General features: G+C 36.4%; 1 protein-coding gene across 2 annotated transcripts in view; it reads left to right on the top strand.

The window, feature by feature from the left end:
- METTL15 (methyltransferase 15, mitochondrial 12S rRNA N4-cytidine) overlaps positions 1 to 23707 on the top strand; it is a 97179-nt gene that overhangs the window by 1383 nt on the left and 72089 nt on the right. For both annotated transcript variants that reach the window (XM_074149415.1, XM_074149416.1), the window contains exon 2: positions 642 to 921. In XM_074149415.1, the coding sequence (XP_074005516.1) occupies positions 658 to 921 (264 nt within the window). In that variant the 5' untranslated portion in view covers positions 642 to 657. The remainder of the gene's footprint in view (positions 1 to 641; positions 922 to 23707) is intronic.

Here is a 23707-nt window from a genome sequence, read left to right as displayed (position 1 = left end):
GCTAGTTATTCTGCCTTTTCTAGGGTTTCAAGGTTTATTTCGGTTAGTTATACTCTGGAGAATTCTTATCTCTGGCTGTGCTTGAAATACTTTGTGTTACAAGATGCAATACATGATGAAAACCATATATTTATTAAATATGTAATGCTAATTTACAGCACTGTGTTAAATACGATTGCAGTATTTGATTTGTCCATTCCCATTTTAACTAGAAATGTGGAAAACTTGGCAACCAGAGTGCTAGTATTCACAGCAGTTTTATGTTTGGCAAAATGGGGGGGGAAACAATTTGAAAGTGAAGTCGCTGTTCTGGTTGCGCTCAGATTTGGTTAGTCATTTAGTGTTAGCATCTCTGGGACATTGTAACACCGTTGCAAGTCCTTGCAATGAAAAGGAAAAGGTGGTGGTCCTTATGAAAAGAAAACCATTGCTGCTTGAATATGATTGACTGGTAGATAACCTTGAATATTCTGAAAACAAGTTAGAGATTCTCACTTCTTGCTGATGTGACATGTATAAAACTTCCCATCTTGGACTGTGTAATGCTTTTACTTACAGCATTTCCATTCTGTTTTTTTAAAGAAACCTGCTGTTTTAAATGTTTGTTCTGAAGTAATTCCCTACATCTACTGTTTTTCTAGGTTGATCAACTCCAAAATGTTATCTCAGTGCCTGTGCCAAGTTTACAAATGTTTGTTTCTGCGCAGTTTAAAACTGAATTCAGTAAATGTGGCTACTTTGGCCAGAAGGATCCATTCTTCAGCAAAAACACTTTCTGACTGTGAGTTAAAGGAACAAACCTTCCAGAAATGTGAAACTGAAGAGTTGTCTCAAAGTACAGAAAACAGTAATTTCGGAAGACTGCACATACCAGTGATGCTAGAGGAGGTTGTTAATTGTTTGTCCCCCCAGCCAGGCCAGGTGAGTTAAGTGATAAATTGACATTTGTGATTCAGTAGCAGTCCAGCAAAAAAAATTGTGCACTGTAGGGATAACGTTTGTTTATAGGAATAAAGGGTTGCTCTCTAAGAATCAGTTGCACCTTTTAAAGGTTCTAAATTGTTTTGCATTCCAAATTAAGGCTCTGTATTCAAAGTGATTCTGTAATAAAAATCTGGTATCTATATGCCTGAGTCCCCAAATAAGCAGGGTTTGTTAAAACTGTAGTAATTATTTGAATAATCTCTTGCTTTTGTGCTTGTCTTTCTGGATCACTCTTGTGTATTTCTAGGGTTGTGTTAATTACTAATAGTAGCAGGGAGTTCTCATGTATGGTCATGTCATCAATTTATAAGAGCTCTCTTCCTTTTGTGTAAGAGGTAGCACGTAGGTAGGTTTTAAAAACCCATCATCATAGCTTGTTGTGAGATATTTATTTCAATCGTTTCACTGATTTTGAGGCACTGTATTTCCTTAGGATATGCTTGCACTGTAGTTATCACAGTTTATATCACTATTACTATAGTTATCAAATGGCTGTGTATGGTACCAGAAACCGTTTAGCATCAGTAAGATGGAAGTATTACAAGTTGTCTTACTTGGCTGCAGTGCTGTGAGCACATTCCTTTTGGTATCTGGGTTAGCTCAGGTCTCTCTACACTGAAGTCTTGATATATCTCCATTGTACTGGTGTATGCAGTGCAAGTATACTGTTACACACTCCCTTTACAAAAATTGTATACAGTGAAATAGTTTTCATCTGAGGGATCTTAAATACAGTATTAAGTCGGAAGGATTTCTTATACAACTTAAATGGTTAAATGGTTTTCATGTGTCAGGTGCTTTCATAGAATCTTATTTATTTAGGCTTGTCAATGTGTAGTTTTACTACAAAGACTGAAATGATACATAAAGAAGTGGAAAGTTCAAAGTGTGTGTACGTTTGTTTATTTTTACTTGAAAACAGCATCGTCTTACAATAGCAAGGGGATATAGCACATTTGAGGTGGATTCAGAAATCAAAAAATTGTGGTCAAATCTTGTTACGTTGCCTTGTGAGAACTTCTTTAGTTTGGAAGATAATGTATACTTTTAAGTGGTTTGAAAACCAGAGAGAATCTGAGTAGTGTAATTATTGTAACATACACATTGCTCTTGCCTGTGTCCTACTGTTGAAGACACCTAAGCTAGTGAAATACATAAGGGACTTAAGGTTTCATTCAGATGTCAGAACTGTAATGATAAGTTAAATGAACATAGAAATTGTGGTATATGTACATATGTATATATAAAATATATGTACATATGACATATATGTAAAATATTTTTTCCAGTTGTGTAATTTTCTACTCAAGTAAGAATTAAGAAGAGGCTGATGAAGTGACTGTTTATTAAACTGTGTTTGCTGATATAAAAAAAACCCTCGTATTTGGCAACAGAACTTGCAAAAGAAATTCTATTTGTGATTTATAAACTGTGGAGAGTAACTGTTGTCCTGAAGGCCTTTTGATAATTTAAGTATTTACGAGTGTAAAATAGCTTATGATTGGGGTGGGATTTTTTCAGGTCTATGTATACATGGTTTTGCAGATTCCTGAGCTAGTGGTGAACTACTAATGACAGATATAATAGAGCACAAGTGTGTTACCTTGAACGGAAGCATTTATAATATGGCTAACCTGTTAGTGTAACTGAAAATGAAAACAGCACTTCCATTTTTCTTTTTTTTAAAGATAGATCACGTATTTGCAGCACTCTCTGAAGTTTGAAGTTTTGAAAATTAGTGTGCAAAAGGATGCAATGTGTCACCTGAGTTTTGTCAGACTAAACATCAGTGAAATTTTAAACAAAGACTGAGACTTTCTCACTGACATCAATGGTGGTACAGTTTCTGTTAAGATGGATATAGAACTGGGACTGTCATATCAATTTAGATTTTTAAGGTTATAGTCATGACTAGTAAGTCCATGAACAATTGATTTTGTGCGCAGGGATGGTAACATTCTGATCTTGGATTTTGTTTTTCTGCCTTCTTCTTTCCTACACAAAGACTTCCTTTACTCAGCTTTAACACAGTTACATTCTTTGTTATAAAAAAGCTGATTTGGGCCTCTCTTTCTTGTCATATCCTAAGACAAGGAGTTGCCAATATGAAGAAAATCCAGTTACAAAGACAACATTTTCCCGGTGGTTTTGGTCAGTTAATGGGGGTTTCATTTTACTTATAGGGGTTCCTAAGAAAATAAATGTTACTGAAGTGAGTCACAGCTGAGATAAAGGTGTTAGTACCCTCCTGTTGAATATTCTTCTCAACTGTCTCCTTTGTGGAGTCTGTTTGTCAGGGGTTTAAGCAATAGTATTTCCACTTAGCTTTGAATCTTCTTCTATTGTCTTAGAGCTTGTTTCTACAAAGTTCCTGTAGTAGTCTTGTCTTTGAAGCACATTGTACAAATCAGTTTTTACCGATCTACCTCACTTCTCAATGAAAAATCTGTTGCAGTAAATCCACACCCAAGTAATTTCCTCTTTAACTTCACTGTATTGACTAACTACATTTTAGTCTTCGCAGTCCCCTAGTGTTTTTTATGTGTACTTGACCACTGTTTCTGCGGTTGTCTGGGCAGCTTGAGTTTTCTCTGTTCTCCTGAAGTTTAAGGATAGTGAAGACCCAAGCATATTTTCAGAATGAATGTCTTTGGACATCCAGAAGCATGTTTTCCCAATTTTCACCCTACTTCTTCCTATTTTTTCCTTTGCGGTAGTCACTTGCCTTTTAACCAGAGATGTGGATCTCTTCCACATCATACAGCTATAGTGATATGAAAAAGAATTTAATTAGTAGTGAGTTCTAATATGAATGCCAGAGGATGAAACTTTGATTTTTTTAATTATTTTTATGGAGGTCTTATAGCAAAGGTTCTTAAAGGCTGCAAAGCTCTAGGAAACTTATTTTGATAGTACTCCAGTGCAAACAGCACACTTCTGTGTATAATATTTAAACTCCAACTAGAAGAAAAAGAACTATTATACCCTACTCAGATTTTATGGTGAAGCCTGTAATCTGATGATGTCTATGGTTTTGCGTTAAATATGATCTAGAATATACTAAAATAGTAAGCTCTAGGAGTATTATTTGGTTTGTGATAGTTCTGGAGCCTTTTTTTAAATAGCTTTTTTTAAATAAGGTGTTAAAACTTGAGGTGAGAGAATGAATGAGGCCATTCCCTTTTTTCCAATGTTTAAGCAATTCATCAGAAACAGAATTAATATCAGGTGATCTTTTTATCTCATTATGTTAATTTATGTGTAAAAAGAAAAAATAAATAAGAGCAGGTAATTTTCTCCAAACAGATCTTTTCTGAAATCTTCTTGAGTTAGTTGGGACTTCTTGCGGAGGTATCCTCTTTGATTCTTCATGAAATTATTCAGATTATTTTTACCGCCCAGCCTTCATTGAAGGGGGGTATTCTCTTTGTCTTGGAAATAATGTGTGATGCCTCGCTTCTAGAAAAAGACAGGTATTTCTTAAAAACATCCAGCTTTGCCACGAGCTTCCAGTCTTTCAGGTATATATTGCATTGTTCTCAGGATAGCTACTATTTTCATGTATCCAGATGTCAAATGATTCTTTTTCAACTGAGAGGGGGTATGAGCGTGGCCTTCCAAAATAACAGGAGGAAACATAAGACATCACTGACAGTCAAACGTTGGTCTTTTGTCGCTGAAGTGCTGCTTGAGCTCTGCAATTAGTTTGAAGGCAGTGGCCTTTCACCTCCTGAAGTTAGTTCCTTTGCTGCTGTTGGATGTTGTTGATCTGGAGCATAGTTGTTTCCTTCCTGTTCCGCAGAGCTAGTCAAGTAATAGATGACACTCAAAGGAAGCTGAGCTAGATTGCTGGTGCGCAAAAGCAGAGTCTATTGTTCTGAAATTGTTGTCTTAGTTTCTTTATATCCTTGTCCATATGTCGGTATTCTTTTTCTTTTTCTGCCTTATACTGAGCGTAAACTCTTATGGACAAAAATAACCTTTTTGTGTGCAGCACCCTGCAGAGTGGACTTCTGTTTTGTGAGAAGGGTTTCCAAGTATCATGGTGTATAAATAGTTATGTGGCTATGCTGGTGACCAATGCACTTACCATAGTACTTCCAAAGCCATCTGCAAATAATTTATATCTGGAACAACCCATTTACACTAAAGACTCTCAAAATGGAAGTTTTCTGCAGGGTGTCCAAGATAAACAGGAATTGAAAAAGGACCTGGAAAAATTAACGCTGAGTTCTCAAGTTGTATGAGGTATTTTGTAGGATGCAATCAAAATTCCAAGTTTGACACGGAATATTCATTACCTCATGAGATAAATGCTGAAATATTTGTTTTGGAGAAGCACAACACTCCATAGATGTAGTAACTGGTTTTCTCATTTTAGTCTATTTTCCACTGGACTTGTAAAATGAAAGTAGATGACATAAAGCAAGTGATTTATATAGCATTCTTTTATTGTAGAAACAACTATATGTTTGAGGTTTTTTTTGAGAAGCATGCTGGAAATATCTTTCAATATGCAAATTGTATGGTTAATTTTTCTGTGTGGCAGCAGCACAGAGATTTTTATGGAGATTGATAAAGATAAGCCATTGTTGTAAAACACCCCTGCAGCCACTTTTGACTTGCCTGATTTCCTGGTTGTGTATATTGTGAATTTCTGAAAGAGATCAGCCAGGTTTCAGATCACAGCTGTGTAGGGAGATGTATAATAAAATACGTGTAGTGTATGCGAAGCGTATTAATTTTATGTGATGTGTAATAGGGAAATTGTTAAACGGAATCTCATCAGATAGAGAGCACTGTTTAAAATATTTGGCTAAAATCTTGATTTAAAAGTTTTTTGGTGAAACTAGCATTTGAAGGCAGTGTATGAAAATGCAAAACATTTTCAAAATTTTGATTAAGATATGCACAAGATAGTCCCTCAAACATCTATTATTATTTAAAGTAATAATATTATGTGTTTTTATGATGGTATTGTCTACGTGGGTATTTGGAAAACCAGACTCCATTTGCTTAAGTTCCTTAATTTATAACTAATCTCTCTCTGCTGTGACAAGCAGTCTAAATAAAAAAGTAACAAGGTAGAAGGAGTATTATTTAACAGTGTGATGCCAGCAAATGTCATACAAGTTCTACAATATCTGTGTTTGGGTGAGTTCCATCACGAGATGTGAGAGGAGAGAAGGAGACAGGGAAGGAAATGAGACAGGAGGTGGTGTTCATGAACAGCTTGTCAGTTGACAGGGCAGAGAAACTCCAGTCATGCTCTTCAATTATCTGGAGTTTCTTGCTTTGCTATCTTCTGTAGTGGGTCTCCCAAAAATACATAAATCATAAAATCAAAAATACATAAATCATAAATAAATTTAATAAAATTAAAACACATATGATTTATTTGAGAGCACCACACAACTGTTTTCTGTTTTGAAGCTGGTACTGCTGTGTGATTAGACTGTGGTACCAGGAAATGAAAAATATTTGTGTATTGGATCTGAATGGTGGCAAGATATGAATGAGGCATGGTGAAGAAGTCCCTTCAGATTTTACTTTTTTTATACTTCAAGATTTTGCTCCTTAAAGTAACTAAAACACTTGGGCAGAGGAGACATGAATAAGTTGATGGGAAGAAGAGCTGCACAGGGAAGAATCTTTTGGTTGTAATTCTTGGACATCCGCCCGACCACCTCTTCCCACCTGCGGCATGGCTCTCAGCAGGCTTATCTAAATGGTATCATCAGCAACAAGAAGACGGCTCTCACCAACTTTGTTCTGCATCTTTCTCTATTGCAGTAGAGGAAGGGAAGCCTGCAGCTGCTATCTCTGAAGAGACTAGCAAGGGAACTCGGTCTGCCTACTGAGAACAACTCTGCAGATGCGCCAGATTTCAATTTATTGTAATACTGGGTTAGCTTGCTGTTATCACTCTATCGCATAACAAATGACAGTGCTTCAGGAGACTATTTAAGACGCTGTGTTATAATAAAGCAAGATTCAGTGTTTTCGGGTGACTCAGCTTGTAATGACGCTGTATATGCTCTCCTTTTCTGTTGTGACAGCATTAGTCTTTGCACCTCTTGGGGAAAACTAATAAAATTCACCAGAAAGTAATCTAAGCCCTTTAAATTTTAACTTGAGTGAGCCTGCGATCCCAGAAAGGGTGATAATTAATATATGTAGCTACTCATTTCCTCCCCATCTAGTACTGTGTGTCTTATTTAGTCAGCCTTTTGGCTAAGCTTTCTTATTAAATATTTGAATTTGAGTTTGCAAACAGGAATATGGAATTTTTCTGCCACACAAAATATTACTAGGGGTTTAAAATCACAGTTGGAGTATGGGAAATATCTGCATGGTTTTTTCCTTACTTTCTTGCCTTTGTTACAGGTAATCCTGTTTTGAGTAGCTTTGCACAGGCTTGTTCTTAATAAAGAGATAATTAAAAGTTTAAACAACCAAATCTTACGTTTAAAATTGAGTATTGGAAGTAATCAAAAAGTATTTTGTTTCTTTAATTTTTATTTTTATTTTCCTCCTCCTCGGAGTTTCTGAGCATATAATCTTAATTCCAGTGGTGTTTGCTGGTACTCAGCACCGTGGGAAAATACTTTATTAATAATTGTGTTTTAAACACTGAAATCAGCTAATATTGTTTCAAGCTCCCTCTTTATAAAAAATTGTATTGTCTAATGTCAAATTACTGTAGGCACCTGGCAGCCAGGACTTATCCAAAACATGTACCTGGGTTTTTTGGGTTGGCTAACCATAAATATTAAAGAATGGATTAGATTTTCAGTTGAGCCGTTGTAAAATTTTTATTGCATCTTAAATATCTCCTCAGTTATAATTGAGGAAAGAAGTTTCTTCTGAGGTAGCTGAGGAAATCAGCTCTGTCTTGCTAAGTCTAGTGATTAGCTGAAGTCATTCAGACATTGAAATTTTAATTTCCTATGGAAATGTTAATAATGGTGTGCTTGAGTCATAATGTCATTAAATCTAATTCCAGGCAACATTACTCTTAGGAAAATGAGTACAGTAAATAATGCATACTGAAGCGAGGCCTGCTGGAGCTGCCTGGAGGCAGGTGAGAAATGCAGGTGGTGGTGGGTTTTGTTTCTCTTTCCCCCTTCCCTTGCAGATCAGAGGTAAGGGCTCAGCTGTGTTGTGCCCCAATGAAACCTTTTGCTCCCAGTAATCTTGCTGTCTACAACTACCTGAAAGGAGGTTGTAGAGAGGTGGTTGTTGGCCTCTTCTCCCAAGGGAATAATGACAGGACCAGAGGAAATGGTCTGAAGTTGTGGCAGGGGAGGTTTAGATTAGATATTAGGAAGAATTACTTTACTGAGAGGGTGGTCAGGCACTGGAACAGCCTGCCCAGGGAGGTGGTGGAGTCGCCATCCCTGGAGGTATTTAAGAGATGTGTAGACATGGCACTTCAGGGCGTGCTCTAGTGCCTGTGATTTTTGGGTTGTGTCTGTTTATGGGGTGGGTTTTTTTGGTGGTGTGTTGTTGTGGTTTTTTTTTTTTTTGTGGTTGGACTCGATCTTGAAGGTCCCTTCCAACCATGAAGATTGTGTGATCTTTCTGGATGTTTCACTCAGTTACACGAAATGCAAGGTTTGGCTGGCAGGTGTCATACTATGCAAGGAATGCCACTTGGCATATACTAGAGGGTGTGGGTCATGGCTTCCTTTGCTTCTGGATGTGCGAGGATTTGAGTGGTTTACCAGTGAATGGACTTTTTGAAGGACCTAGAATTGAGGACTAAGAAAGCCGTCATGTATTTTAAGATAAAGTGTAGGTGTTTACAGGTGGAGTATTTGGTATGTTCTGTAGAATCAAGATCATGAATTAAGGTATGTGATTTTAGAAAATAAGTGAAGAAGGCAAAACAATAATAAAGAAGAGGTAAAATGTCTTTTTTCATGTTTTAATACAAAACATGTTGATGAATAAAGGAGTATGTTGCCTATAAAATTGCTATTTCATATTTAGCAGCAATCAGAAAATTGACCTTGTGAAGAAAATACATTTGAAATTAATTTTGAGGCTGTTGAGTGATTATGTTTGATAGGTGCTTCAAAATATCATAGTCATAACAGTCTTTTTTCCCCTTTGTGTGGAGTGATGTAGAGATGGTCAATAGAGTATGCAAAGTACTGAAATGCTTGAATATAGAATCATAGAATGGCTTAGGTTGGAAGGGACCTTAACGATCATCAAGTTCTAACCCCCCTGCCATGGGGACACTTCCTATTAGACCAGGTTGCTCAAAGCCTGATCTTGAACACCTCCAGGGATGGGGCATCCACAGCTTCTCTGGGCAACTTGTTCCAGTGTCTCACCACCCTCACAGTAAAGAAATTCTTCCCAATATCTAATCTAAATCTCCCCTCTTTCAATTTAAAACCATTACCCCTCATCCTATCACTACATTCCCCGATCAAGAGTCCCTCCCCATCTCTCCTGTAGCCCCCTTCAGGTACTGGAAGGCTGCTATAACGTCTCCCTGGAGCCTTCTCCAGGCTGAACAACCCCAACTCTCTCAGCCTGTCAATAAGCAGTGTACTATTATAATTTAGTAGCATCCTATGTTAGTGTCCCAATGACATGAATGTGAAAAATGGGCAAGAATGGTTGTATTATATTGACTTGCTGAATAGACTAGTACTGGAAAATCATTTTATATTGTACTTAATGCACTATGTGAGAAAGTTGGGTTTTTTTTGTGTGTGTGGTGTTTTTTTTTTCCTACAAAATGCCAATTATTTATTTAGATTTCTTTTTGTAATGTAGATTGTTAGACTTGGAGTGTAAACAACTTTTTTTATCAATTCACGTTCTCTCAAAGGTGCTTTTGGAAAAAGTTACAGTCCAGTTATGTTCCACCCATTGGTGCTTATGTTTTTTAAATTACACGGGATAACATTTTTACATAGATGAAAGACACGTACTGTATAGAACTGATAGATACTTTTTGCTTGCAACTAAAATTCTTTTTCACCATTCTCTTCTCTCTGGTAGATACCAGAAAAAATGGTTTGTGTGGTATATTATGTTACCATTAGCAAAATATAAAGCAGTAAGATTTTTTTTTTTAGTAATCTTTATTTTTTTTTTTTAGCAGGTGATGTCATATCTATAAGACATTTTAATCCCTTTAAAACACTTTCACTGACAAGTTGAGCTCTTGCATACTTGAGCAAGGTTTGGATGGGATCTGTGACTTCTTCAGTACAATGTAGCTGCTCGTACATTTCGTAGCAGTGTCATCAATATCACCTTTTTGGTAGTAGGTGCAGAGTTTTGTAAAGCTTGTTTGCCTTGCATATGTTTTCAACCTTTTGAAGTTTGCTGCAGGGAAACTGCAGGAGTGACTGCTTTGCCCTACAGTGTTACCCTACAGGGTAACCTTGACTACTTCTTCCAATAGATGTTTTCCAGAAGTTCCTTTTTTTTTATTCCTTTTCCATTGTTAAATAATTTTATAATATAACACGGCAGTATTTTGTTACCGATTGAAGTTGAGATGACATTAGAACATATACTCGAATAGTAAGTCATCTTTCTTTTTTGGAGCTTCTTATAGAAGTAACAGAATACAAATGCAAATTGCAACTTTTTCAGAATGGGAAGTAGGGACTTTAGAGTATCAAGATGTCTGTGTACAGTATGTGGTTCTCTAGATTTGTAATAACATTTTCCCTTCTGTGAGGCAATAGTTTTGAAACAATTACTAAAAATCAAAGTAGATACTCTCTAGTTTAAAAACAGATATGTCTGATTTACCTTATGAAACTGAACATCTTTGGAAAATATTTAAAATTATAAGAAGGAGGAAAGGTTATTGGTCTGCTAAAGGCTAAATAATGTTTCTTACTAAATTGCAATAGTATAAAAATATCCTGATAAAAATGCAAAAATATTTTGGACTATCTTTGACCTCTTATTTCCTTAGTTCTAGGATAATTTTTCTTATTTGCATGTGAATAACAGCAAAGTATGTGTTTTAATGATTTTTTTCAGCTGTGACTTTGAGTGTGTACAATTTCTGATTTTATTTAGAGAAATGTTAAAACCCTTCCAGCAGTTCTCTAAAAGTAGATTTCTCTACTAACAAATCTTTATTGTGATCCCATGAGTAGCCAACTTCTATAGTGTGTCTCACTGTGACAACATTTCTTAGCATTCTGTTTTATTTAAAATAATTTTAAAAGCCCTGCCTTTTGGCAGGTGTATAAAGCAAGTATGCGATTTTCATTGTTGTATATTTAACAGGAATCAAAGACAAATTCTTAGTTAATTGTGCAAAAATAAAAAGAGAATACTTTCTCTACATGGTTGATCTATGCATGCGCTATAGGACGTAGTGATAGATGCAATATACAGATTTGGGATAAATGGGGAGGATGCAGGAGCCTTATCCATTGTGAGCCACATCTTGAGTCAACCGAAGAAGCAGCACTTAAAACTGATAAATATAACAATTAAAATTTAGAGATACATGGTATGGAATTAATCAGAGATAGGTAGACTTTGCTTTTCAGGACTAGTCTAAAGTCCTTGTTAAATGTCTTTGAGAAGCTTTACATCTTTCACCTTGCATGATGTATGTTATTTCAACAGGTGTTACTTCTAGCAGAGCAGTAAGTGAACCCCCTGACAGACCAGAAGAGGAGAAAGATTCATAGAAGCTTCCTTTTTTCCTCATGGATAATTCCTCTAATCTGCTAATATTTTGATGACTGAAATGTTAACGTCATGGAAAAAAAAAAAAAAGACCTCACATTGATAAATCTTTTTATGAATATTTTTTCTCTAGCAAAAATAGTTCTAGATTTCTAATGGTTTTAAAAATGTGATCTGATTAAACATTTTGTAAGTTTTGACAAATGCCATTTTCTGAAAACAGCAATATTACTTTTGTGAAATCTGAGGTGAGCTTGCATAGTGTATATTTTGAGTGGAGGGATTTTATTTTTTTTTTTTAATGAAGAATTTTGTAGATGGTTAATTGTTCAGCAGGACTGAACGCAGACCTCTTTTCTGGCCTTGAATTTATAAGCAAACAGTTATCTAGGGAAGGTATAGCAATGACAAAGTGACCTTGGGAAATGGTATCCTGTTGAAAAGCCCTGCTTAGAATGTAAGCCACTTATTTCTGAAGTAGTAAATTCTTACTTGGCCACAACTAGCACTGAATTAGTTATGCAGGGTTTTTTACTCAATATTATAGTACTTTTATCTTCTTTAGAGAGCTTTCTAGTATATACATTTTATAACACTGATAGGATTCCTTCGTATTGCATAGGTCATTTAGGATAGTGTCCACGATGCGATTCATTGTAATGTTTTAAGGAGTCATAAAATATTTGCAGACTTATCTGGATTATTTTATCATGGTGAGATGATGCGGTTTGACTTCCTTTTTGAAGAATTTTGCAGACAGGTAATTAAGGTCTACTGTACTTCTTTAATTACTTCTTAGTCAGACATTAAAAAGTTTACCTTACTTTTTGTAAAGAATTTGGTTTATGAATTTCTTCAGATGTTTTGAGCATGGCTTAATATAAATTAAATGGTTATTCACTACAGACAGTTTTGATCTGGTATAATAAAACCATGAAGAAACACTTAATACACTAGATTTCTGTAGCAAAAATATTTAAGAACTTTCTTGGCTTATAGAAAGAAAAGTAACACTTAAGATGACTTACTGCAGTATTTTTGGATTTCTGTAGTTAGTATACTGGAGGCTTTAATATGATCTTGGTTACAGCAAATTTGTAAAAAATACTTTTTTTTTTTTTAAACTCAAGACTATATACATCTACCAGTCTAACCATTGGTTTGTGGTTGAACAGGTATTGTTTGTACAGATACAGACATAAAAAAAGTTGCATTACACAGTCGTCTGTATTTTATATCCAGTCTTAACTCTATGAAGAGAAAAGAAGTTGACTGGGAACATCATATAAGTATTACAAAATACTAAACTAAATACATGAAAAATGCATCTTGGTATGATAGATATAATTTACGTCATCTGTTTTTCAATTTGTAGGGCTTCAATAGTGCAGTAGGGGTAACTGAATTGTTTAATTGTCACTTACAATTATGGCATTGAAAGGTTTCCCAGATTGCATCAATTGTGTCTGTATTTTGTGAGCTTCCTTTGGAAAATACTTGTAGATTACATTTAAAAAAATTTTAAAACATAATTTTTAAAAAAATTATATTTTACATAATTACGCTTAAAACCCCACTTTTTTTAGCACAATAGAGGGTTCATCTGTATTAGCGTTTCAATTCCTGAGTACAGAATCTGCTTTTGAGAGAATGTATTGATTGTCCCTGCTTGAAGCAGATGGTTCACACTGCAGTGCACAAACGGGGTTTCTTCAGACTGAGCCAGGAGATGGATTCTGAGAGTGTACCTTATAATCCAACTGGTAATAAATATTCAGCCTGAAGAACCAAAGTAGAAATGGTCTGAATTAAGTCGTGCTGGCACACGTGTCTCATAAAATGGTTGTTCTGCCCTTTGAGAATCTTCCACTGGCCTGCTAAGGTAGGCATAGCTAGAGAGTGGGTGAATAAGCTATTTATTTTGTTTTGTTCTTGTACATCTTATATGCTGTTAACTATTCAGACTCTACTTTGAATTCAGACTTTTATCTCTTGAATTATATCCCTACAACATTTGAATTCTTCACATATCTTCATAGATTAATTATTTCATTTGAATTCATTACGCAGGATTTATCTTTACAGCTGTCCTATAAGGTAGCGCAGTAATACTACTTCTACTTTGTGGAACTTAAAGGCATCAATAACAAAATTATGCTTTGGGTGCCCAAGCGGAAATGCCCCTTTTCCTGCTTTTTCAAAGAGGTTAATGTTTTGAATTAAACATTTGGTTTAGAGCTTTGAAATGCATTGGAGTGAACATCCACTTGCAGTTGTTGAGGTCATAGTATGTCTGGGAAGCAGATCCAGACTTCCGGAGTTTTATAGCCGGAAGAATGAGAACAAATAATGTGACCTACCTGCTTGGTAGGGTGACTTCCGAGAATCACAAAAGAGCTGCATGGCAGATGTTCCAGTCTTCATCTGTCAGTTGAGCGCATATCTTAATTACTGTGTTGGACATGGCAATTTCCAATGCTGCTTTGATTTTGAAAAGAAAGCTCAAATTGAAGCAGTTAGTTAATTCCCACAGGGTTTGCTGGAAGAGCCAGGCTGAACAGGTAAGCCAGTGAAATGTCTTGCTGCCACTGAAGGGGGCAAGTCCAGCTTCCCTGCTCGCCACACGTCTCCATCTCCCTACGCTCCTGTCCCTCCCTGACCATTCTGCAAATCAGTTAGAGACATTAATATGGCAGGAAACAATACGGCTTTTTCTTCTGTATTGGTTCCCTATGACATGCTTGTAAATTGGCTTAGGGAAGAACCTAGTAAGCACCAGTGCTGTGAGAAATGAACTAGAAGGAGGAAGACTTTCACATGAGAAAACAGTGCAGAATTCCTCCTTTTTTTTCATCCCCCCCAATACTTAGCATCTTGTGGAACCATACCCTTAGTACTGATCTTTAGTAGGTTGTCATTCTTTGACTTCGCTGTGAGAAGGAGATGAAGTATGCCTGTTCCCAGTGAAGTTACAGCTTTTTCAATTGGTAAAAATTGATGTTAAATACTGAGATTTGTAGATCCTAGTGTAGGGTCTGGAGAAAACATACTTTAATTTAAGATTCTGTCTTAATTGCAACATTCATGCTTGTTTTATCATCAAGGCCAGGTTGGATAGGACTTTGAGCAACCTAGTCTAGTGCAAGGTGTCTGTGTCCATGGCAGGGGGCTTGGAACTTCATGATCTTTAAGGTCTCTTCCAACTATAACCATTCTATGATTTTAACCCTCAAGAGTCTTACCTCTTCCACCCTTTGCTCCAGGCCTAAAATACAACTCTTTTTCAAGTTTGTCTGGTCCTGCTTATCGGATGGCTTAACTCATGTCAAACTGTGCTGCACGTGCTGCTATCTGGATATACGTTCTTGCATCTTCTCTTGCTCTGCTGATTGTGCAGCCATGAAGTGAGCTCACACCAAAACTGTCAACTTACTTGCCATTGGTTTTCAGGTGAGTAAGGGAGCTGATTCCACCTATGACTACAGGACCAGTGTGCAGCTAGCGCTGAGGATGACAGTGAGCAGCCAGTTGTTTTGAGAAACTATGGGATGTTTACATCAGTTTGTACGTATGTATGGCCAGGCTTCTCTGCAACAGGTTTCCTGTCTTGGTTCTGGGCACTTCTCATCCACTGTTCTTTGATTGCTCCCTCTGTTTTGGAAGAATCGGAGCGGAATCTGAGAGAGCAAGAGAGCCAGCTTTCCTTTTCTGAGATTTCTGTGGCTGGCAGCTTAGATATCATAGCCTGAGCATTCAAAAAGAACAGCTGGGAGAGAAGTCTTGCTTTGAAATCTAACGTTTTTCGAGGTCCATGAGAATAGCAATAGAAGAGTCTATCACTCAGAATTATCCTTCCGTTGTTTTTATTTCAGAACTTGAAAATGCCATTGCTGATTAGTGCAGTGGTAGAATTGTTATAATTTTAAAAACTAAGCAAACTTTTTTTTCCCCTGAACAGGGACATGGCTGAAGACTTTTTGTCACTCTTTCCCATCCCCCATCAGCTGAAGACCTCCCATTGTTAAAATCAGTCAGGATTTTTCTGCTCTGAGCAGCAGAAAACAGGATCTTTCAATGAAAAATGACAGATTTTATTAATAATAAATAATGCTACTTGAGCAGCTTACAAAAAAGTAGATTTAAAATCTGCTGCTTCAGCTTCAGACTGTACAAAGCATTACTTGTGTTTTGGGTTTTTTTTTTTTTTTTTGAGATGTTTATCTGAAATGGAGTTAAAACAATGCTCCTGGAGAATTCTCCCTCATGAACCTATTTGAGCAGTTGTGTCAGTATATACTTTTGGTCATCTAAATTTAAAACAAGACTTTTGCTAAGAAGGTCAATGAAACTACTTTCCTTTTGATCTTGCATCCTTGTGGGTGCCTGGATAGTTCTGTAAGAAAAGTTTTACTGGATGAGTCAGTGCACTGAGTCATAGGCAGCATGAAGCCTGTAGTGCTCTAGACTAACTAATTGGTAACAGTCTCAAATTTAATTAAAGCACAGTTGTCAGCTCTGTGTTACTGATTGACATCCCACTGAAGTATTTTGTTTTTAGCAACTTACATTAATTGTTCTTTGCTGTTAAAATGTGTATGTTTTAAGATCTTGTTTCTGTTGAATAGACCTGCCATTGCCATTATCTTTTACTATCCTCCTTATGATTTTTATAGTACTTGCTTTAATTTATAATTTTTTTCCCTGGTTAGGTTACATATTCAGTAATTATGCTCTTTACCATGCTTGTGGATTTACAGATGTTTAGAGTCCTTTGAGGATTTTTTTTTTAGTTTTCTTCATTAAAACTGTCCTGTTAACACTGATGAATATTTTTTTAGTTTTCCTAAACTTTTGTAAGCATTATGCAAAACTTCTAAAAAATTTTTAAAAAGTTTTTTTTTTTGTGTTGACTTGCAGATTACATTTTCAGTTTTGCTAGTTTTCATTTCTAATGTTCATCTTGTCTTGGACCCTGTTTTATAATAATGAATGGCTTTTTTTTTTTTTTTTTAATCCCAGTGCCTGCCCATCATCCCCAGATGATGGCATTGATTTACAATATTGTTGGAGCCTTCCTCCCTCCTGTTCTTCAGTTCCTTGGTGTGTGTGTTTCTTTCCGTGATGCAGCTTGGGGAGGCAAACAGCTAGATGAGGGGCAGGGGGAACAGGACATGTCTTAAAGCTGTCTTTCGTTAAGGGAAAAAAATCCACAGCCTCAGGGTCTTGACAGAAAACCATGATTTGATTTTTTTTTTTTTAAATCATTTGCATATTAAAAAAACCCTTGCTGGCTTTGTGTATGACTCCTACTTGCTCCATCTGAGAATTGAGGAGTGAAAACTTGAATGGATGGTTGCTGTCTTTGCAACTGAGTTTCTTATTTTTAAAACCTTTGAGACAATATTTTTGAACTTTCAGAAATTGTCTATGCTACTTCCATGTGTGATAAATACTGAAGCTGGGATGGTGAAGAAATGTCTTTCTAGAGACTTGAGGAGGTAGAAGATGTTTTGATTACATACTCTTTTTCTCGTGAGCAGTTTTTCCTCTGTCGTAAGCTCTATAGATCTAAAGATCTTGCTAAATCACAAGATCATCAGTAATACAGTACTGGTTCACATTAGAAGTATACCTGACCAGGTTTCCAGTCTCTGGCAGTGCCCAACAGCAGCTGCTAATGGAGGCCTAACAGAAGGGGGAGATAGAGAATGATTGTTTTTCTATCTTGTGTTACCTTTCATGCTCCAACAGTAGTTTAAGGACATCCTTGAGGGAGGAAGAGGGAAAAAAAAAAAAACCAAAACTTGAGGGTTGCATTCGTGTAATATCACCAGCATAGTCTTTTTCCAATTTTGATCTCAAAAAAAAAAAAAGTGTTAGATATTAGCCCCCTCCCTGCAACATGATATCCATAGTTTCACTATTTGCATGAAAGGCACTTCTTTTATGTGTTCTAACTTGATGCCTGATAATATCATCAGGTTCCCTGAGCTCTTGTATTCTGAGATAAGTGAATCATACCATCTGCTACAGCTGTTTAAAAGCAACATTAATAGTCCTCTGCAGAAAATTGCTGGAGCCTTTGGATGTTGTATTGGACCAGAGAGATGTGTCTCAAGGGACTCCTTTTCCATATTTCCTATCAACTTGTCCTCATCTAAGCCCAGTTTCATATAAAGCGTCAGTGACGGAAGGTATTCTGTTCTCTCCTGAAATGATCATTCAGTTAGCTCTGAAATTTGTTCTTTGAATGTGATTTTCTTGTTTTTTCTGGATTGTATATTTCCCTCACATCAACTTTCTCCTAGGAATGCAAGGCTTACTGATTAAGTTCGTTCTCAGCTTTCTTTCTATAGGATTTCACTCTATGTGCATTTTTCTTTTGTTGTCTTTATCTTGGTTTTATCCAGTTCCTCCCCTTTTCTAGCAGTTCTTCCTGTCTCCCTAATTGCATTCATATTCTCCATCAAAGTATCTATTCTTTTGCTTTTGTGTATAACTTAAAGTGTTTTAAAAACCTACATATTTTGTAATAGGTTTATGACTGTAACTTTTTCATGTAGCTATTTGTTCTATTTCATCAGTTTGTGATGTTTATAATTTTGAATATGGCCACCAAAATAATACTTATCGTAGAAACTAGAAATAAAATTAAGAGAAAAATGCAGCGTATTTCAAAGCATCTTTTTCAATTTGAAAGAAGCAGTAAGGATTTAAAGCAAAGCTTCCACCTGCCTTACAGTCATTGAGGAGAATAAACCTCTACTTGGAAGTGTCCAATTTCTGTACAGAATAAAATCAAATAAAAATTTTGCATTCCAGCTAAACTTTTCTTGCTCTATGCAGAAGATTCAGGAAAAGATTTCTGTGGTGAAGACTTGTAGCTTGGATTTTAAATTCAGTAATTTGGAAACTGTCATATTCTGGTTTGTATAGTGACAGCAGCAGTAGTTATCTTCAGTGTTGAAGTTGTGTAACGTGATTTCTTTGTAAAGTATTAATAACTCTTCCTTGCACAAGTGCGTTGTTGCTCATAATCTTGGTTATAAAGTTGAAAGTGGTGATAGTTTCCTATTTATTCTCATCATGTTTCGCACACACCATTTGTACATACAGATGATAGAATACCAGGTTGGAAGGGACTTCAGGGATCATCTGGTTTAACCTTTCTTGGCAAAAGCACAGTCTAGACAAGATGGCCTGTGTAGCTGAATCTTAAGTGTACAATGATGGAGAATCCACCACTTCCCTGGGAAGATTATTCCAATGGCTGATTGTTCTCATTGAAAACAACTTTCCTCTTGTGTCCAACCGGAATCTCCCCAGCAGTAACTATTACCCCTTTTCTTTTCCATGTGACTCCTTGTAAAAAGGGAGTCTCCATCATCTTTGTAGCCACACTTTAAATACTGGGACATGGTGACAAGGTCTCCCCTAAGTCTTCTTTTCTCAAGGCTGAACAAACCCAGTTCTCTCAGCCTTTCCTCATACGTCAGGCTTCCCAGTCCTTTGATCATCTTTGTGGCCCTCCTCTGGACCCTCTCTAGCCTGTCCACACCTCTTTTGCATAGTGGGGACCAAAACTGAACACAGTATTCCAGGTGTGGCCTGACAAGCACTGAGTGGGAGAATGATTTCTTTATCTCTGCTGGTGATGCCTTTGTAGATGCAACCCAGCATCCTGTTGGCTTTCTTTGCCACAGCAGCACACTGTTCACTCACATTGAGCTTGTTGTCCACCAGGACCCCCAAGTCCCTTCCACAGAACTGCTCCGCATCTGGGTAGATCCCAGCCTGTGCTGCACTCCCAGATTATTTTTTCCCAGGTGCAAGACCTTACACTTGTCCTTGTTAAACTTAATAAGGTTCTTGTTAGCCCACTCTTACCGCCTGTCCAGGTCTTCTAGCAGGGTGGCTCTCCCAAAATGTACATACATTTTTTTTGGCTTTTAGCACTTCAAACTTCTTTAGATCAGTTTATTGCTGGACAGAATCAGTCTGTTCTAAGTTGGAGTACTGAAGATAAAGAAATGAGATTTCTGACCTGTTAATGGGATTTCTGCATCTCAGTACAGAGCTCTGGAACATCCTACCAGTAGTGGGATTTTCATTTGCTTAAGGTAGAGGAAATGGTCAGGAATGTTTACATATGCCCATTAATAAAGTTATGCCTTTTTAATTGTGTGCGACAATGCTTTCTTCATAACACAGGCAAATAACTAATGGTGATAATATATCTATTATTTTTCCTCTATAACTTAAAATAACGTTTAAGTGAAATATTTAGAGGTTGTCTTCTGTGTGCGTTTACATATTGCATGTTGCAGCCAGTGTTTTTGCCTTGCTGGGGTAGATAGAAATTTTGTGCACCATTTGTAAAAATGATCCATCAGATTAGTTTCTTCTTCCAGGTATGTAAGGAAAAAGAAAAAAATCATTAAATGGCATCAGAAACACCAGTCTTAGGAGTATTTGTTAGTCTCTTGGCTGCTGGTAGAGAGAATAATTAGAGAATTAAAACTTCATTTCAGCAAATGTTATGCAAAACTTCTGTCTTGTTGACCTGACTCTGAGTGGGCAAGAGTAAGTGCTCAGAACCTGGTGGAGCTGGCATTTAGAAAATCCAGAAGATAAAATGTAACATCTGCTGAGGCATGAAGCAATTAAGGTACCAATTTTGGCGTAATTTCATAGGCTATAAGAGTTAAAATAATTTAACAAACAGTCCAGTAAGTGCACTTGGGAACATACTCTTAACCCCGTGTTTTTTATATTTTTGTAAAGAATTTTCTCAAGTGACTTAGGGTTGTTCTTGTTTTTTCTCAGCAAGTCAGATGTTTGCATCTGTCAGGATTTTTCTGTATAAATAGGATATTAAAATATGTGAATCTTAAAATCAAAGGAGTGGAATACAAGGGGCAAATTATCAAAAGAAACCACGCAATTTTTTTAAGCAAGAATTAAAAGTCATGTAGAACAGTGATTTTTATCACAAGAAATGTCTCTCCATATTATCAGCTTAGGAAACAGCTCACAGTTGCTATTTACCATATCAAACTAAGTTTAAAAATGTTTATATGATATTTTTGATGAAATTCATTTTGCGTAAAAGGATGTAAATAATCATAAATGGTGGTAGTGCCAATTTTTTTTGGTCAGGCATTCTGTATTACTACTGTGAAGCACCTGAGACTTGAACATCATGGCCAGCCATGCCTGTCAACACATACTTGTGAGAACATGCCACCCTGGAATGTGTATGTACCTGTCATGCTTCAAAAATTTTCTTCTTGAGATGGTTGCATATAAATTCATATCCTGGTTAAGGAGGTTGCCAGGGGAAAGATAACAGTAGTGAATACACTCGTTTTGATTTGACGGGTTGGATCACATCTCTGCATTTCCTACTAAATACCTTTTCATCAGTTTACTTCAACCGGAGCAGCTGGGGACGAACGTAACCCTTGTTTTTGAATGCAAATTAGATTCTTGTAGTGTGTGTTCTAGGAAATTGCTGATCACCTGAAATCATGGGTTCATATTCTTCTATTTACATCAATGCACATGAAAACAGAGTGGGTTTATTTTGCAAGTTTAGGTGTCTCCGTGACTGCTTTGCAATACTGGTGGCTTGTGTGGGTTCATGGAAGATGTTATCCTTTTTGATTCCTTTTGGAAGTAACCCTTTAATCTCAGTTCTGAAGCCTACTGGATTTGTGTGGCTGTGGGTAAATTAGAGCAAATGTTAGTGCTGAAAGAGCAGAAAGGCTAAAAATAATGTTCCTTTTCAAACAAATTTACTTGGTAAATGTTTTTCACTGTTTTGTTTCTTAATTTTATTGATGATGTTCAACACATTCTTTTATTATTATGTTTTGGTGTAAATACCCATTGCATTCAGTGCTTTCGATATCTGAACTTTATCCCTATTTTGTTTCGGTAATAATTACCTGTTGTTTGTTGTATGGGATTTCTTGTGTGTTAAACTTTTTGTGAAAGGATTCTGTATGCAGTGATATTTTAGGAGTTCGACAGGCTGACATTGTTGTTTTGTTTAGAAATGTTCTTTTTTGACTATTTATATTCTTAGTTTAAAGAATGTAAAATGCCTGAATGTCTTGACCAGAGGACTTGGAGAATGTATTTGTGCTTACCTGTTAGTTAAGGTTGTCCCACACAGGATACTTAAATTTACAGTGTCTGTAAGTACTACCTCTTCATCAAAGCGGGGCACGTTTTCTGTGTTACTGTACCGTGGGGATTTGCAGTCTTTGTTCTTTCATAAGTTTTAAAATTAGTATTTCCCCTGGTTTCTTCAATAGAAGCTGTATCAAATTGCTAGGATCTTTGTAGTTTCCTTTCCCGCCTTGTGACATGCTACTTTTTAAGCAGAAGTACAATATCTGTTGAATAGAGTAGGGTGAAATTTTCTCTCTGTTCTGTTCTCACTGAGCAGGTACTTAAGAATAAAATTTCTGATCACTGATGCTGTCAGAAGTAATTTGCAGAGCTTGGGGTGATATGGGATATGGATATTTTGGTAGTGTGATAGGACTTCTTAAGAAGAATTACCAGTAATACAATAATTCTTTGTAGTGTAGACATTCATGTGATACTGACAAGCTGCTTCCCTTCCATGTTGCATCCTGTAAGGAATGCTGATAGTGAGACTTGATCCAGTTTTCTTACCTGATGCTCTAGTTGATTTAATTTTAAACCTGAGGACCATTTGACATAGCACCAGGAAACATGTGCTCCAGTCTTTATGCCACCTTTGAAATTAAGTGTTGTCAAATGCTTACAGGAGAAAATGTCAATCGTGCAGGCATCATGTTAAAATTATACTTCAAACTTTTTTCTGATGCTAAATTTATACTTCAGATATTTTTAGGAAGCAGAATGGGATTGGAGAATAGAAAAACTTTCTTTTCTGGAAGTAGGTTATTTCTAATGGAAACTTTTAATTTTTAATGGAATTCTAAAATTTTGCAGTCATTTTTGCCAAATGCTTACTTGTAACGGAAAAGGCTGATTAACAGGGTCATCTAAAGTTCCAGAAGTGTAAGAGTTTGTCAAAATGGACTCAATGAAGCGTATGCTTCTGATTCTTGTAGATGTAATACAAGAATGTTTCAGAACTTGATTATTTTCCAGCTTCTTTAAATGAACTCCTCCAAAAAAAAGTGTATAAATTATTATACTGCTAGGAAATGTGGACATATACATTATTTTTATGGAAAATAAGTTTCACATGAATTGACAGTCATGACCGTGTGCTGTAGTGAAAGACACGTCTGTCTTTTGCATTGCTTTTAGAAAAGCGCACACAACTGAGCTATTGTTTGATGTTTTTTAGTCAGTGAACCTTTATTAAAGTTGTAATTTGCTTTTACACTTGCTCAACTGCACTTCTGTAATTTTTGTGATCTTCCCCCTCCCTCCCCATTTTACGAATAGTACTTGGCTTTGCTATTTTTTGCACGTATTTTGGTACAATTTATGAGATGTTGGTAAGTCCAAGTTGTGCTCTTGCTCTCCCCTGTAACTCTGGTGTGTTGTCATCTTATTACTCGCTGCTGAATAACGCATACAAAACAGTGAATGATTTATCATCAACTTGGACAGAAAGGACATAATGGGGCTACGGTTTGTGTTCAGGTATTTAACTCTTCCATATAGTGATTTTTAGGGTGATGACAGGCTTATGGTATTTAGAGTAGATATTACTATTCTGGAACGATTCCACTCTTAGAAAATGAAAGAGTGGCCAGCAACGCAATGTGTTCTCATTTGTATCTTGTTTGTATAGACAGAGTAACTCGATGCATCAGGCTGGAGAGGATCGCGTGTGGCTAAAGATATTAAAAAGAGAAGAATCCTCCCAGCTTAAAATAAGCTTAATAGCATAAGGAATTATGCAAGATTTCATTAAACAAACAATTGGAAAAAAATGTATTCTACTAGTAAGATAAATTCTGATTTTTACTTCTGTATTCTGTTTGAGCAGTTGAACATATCTGTCTGATATGGATTA

The sequence above is a fragment of the Numenius arquata genome, chromosome 6 (assembly GCF_964106895.1).
Source record: "Numenius arquata chromosome 6, bNumArq3.hap1.1, whole genome shotgun sequence".
Lineage (NCBI taxonomy): Eukaryota > Metazoa > Chordata > Aves > Charadriiformes > Scolopacidae > Numenius > Numenius arquata.
The sequence above is the reverse complement of the archived record's forward strand: the minus strand, read 5'-3'. Positions and strand labels throughout refer to the sequence as shown.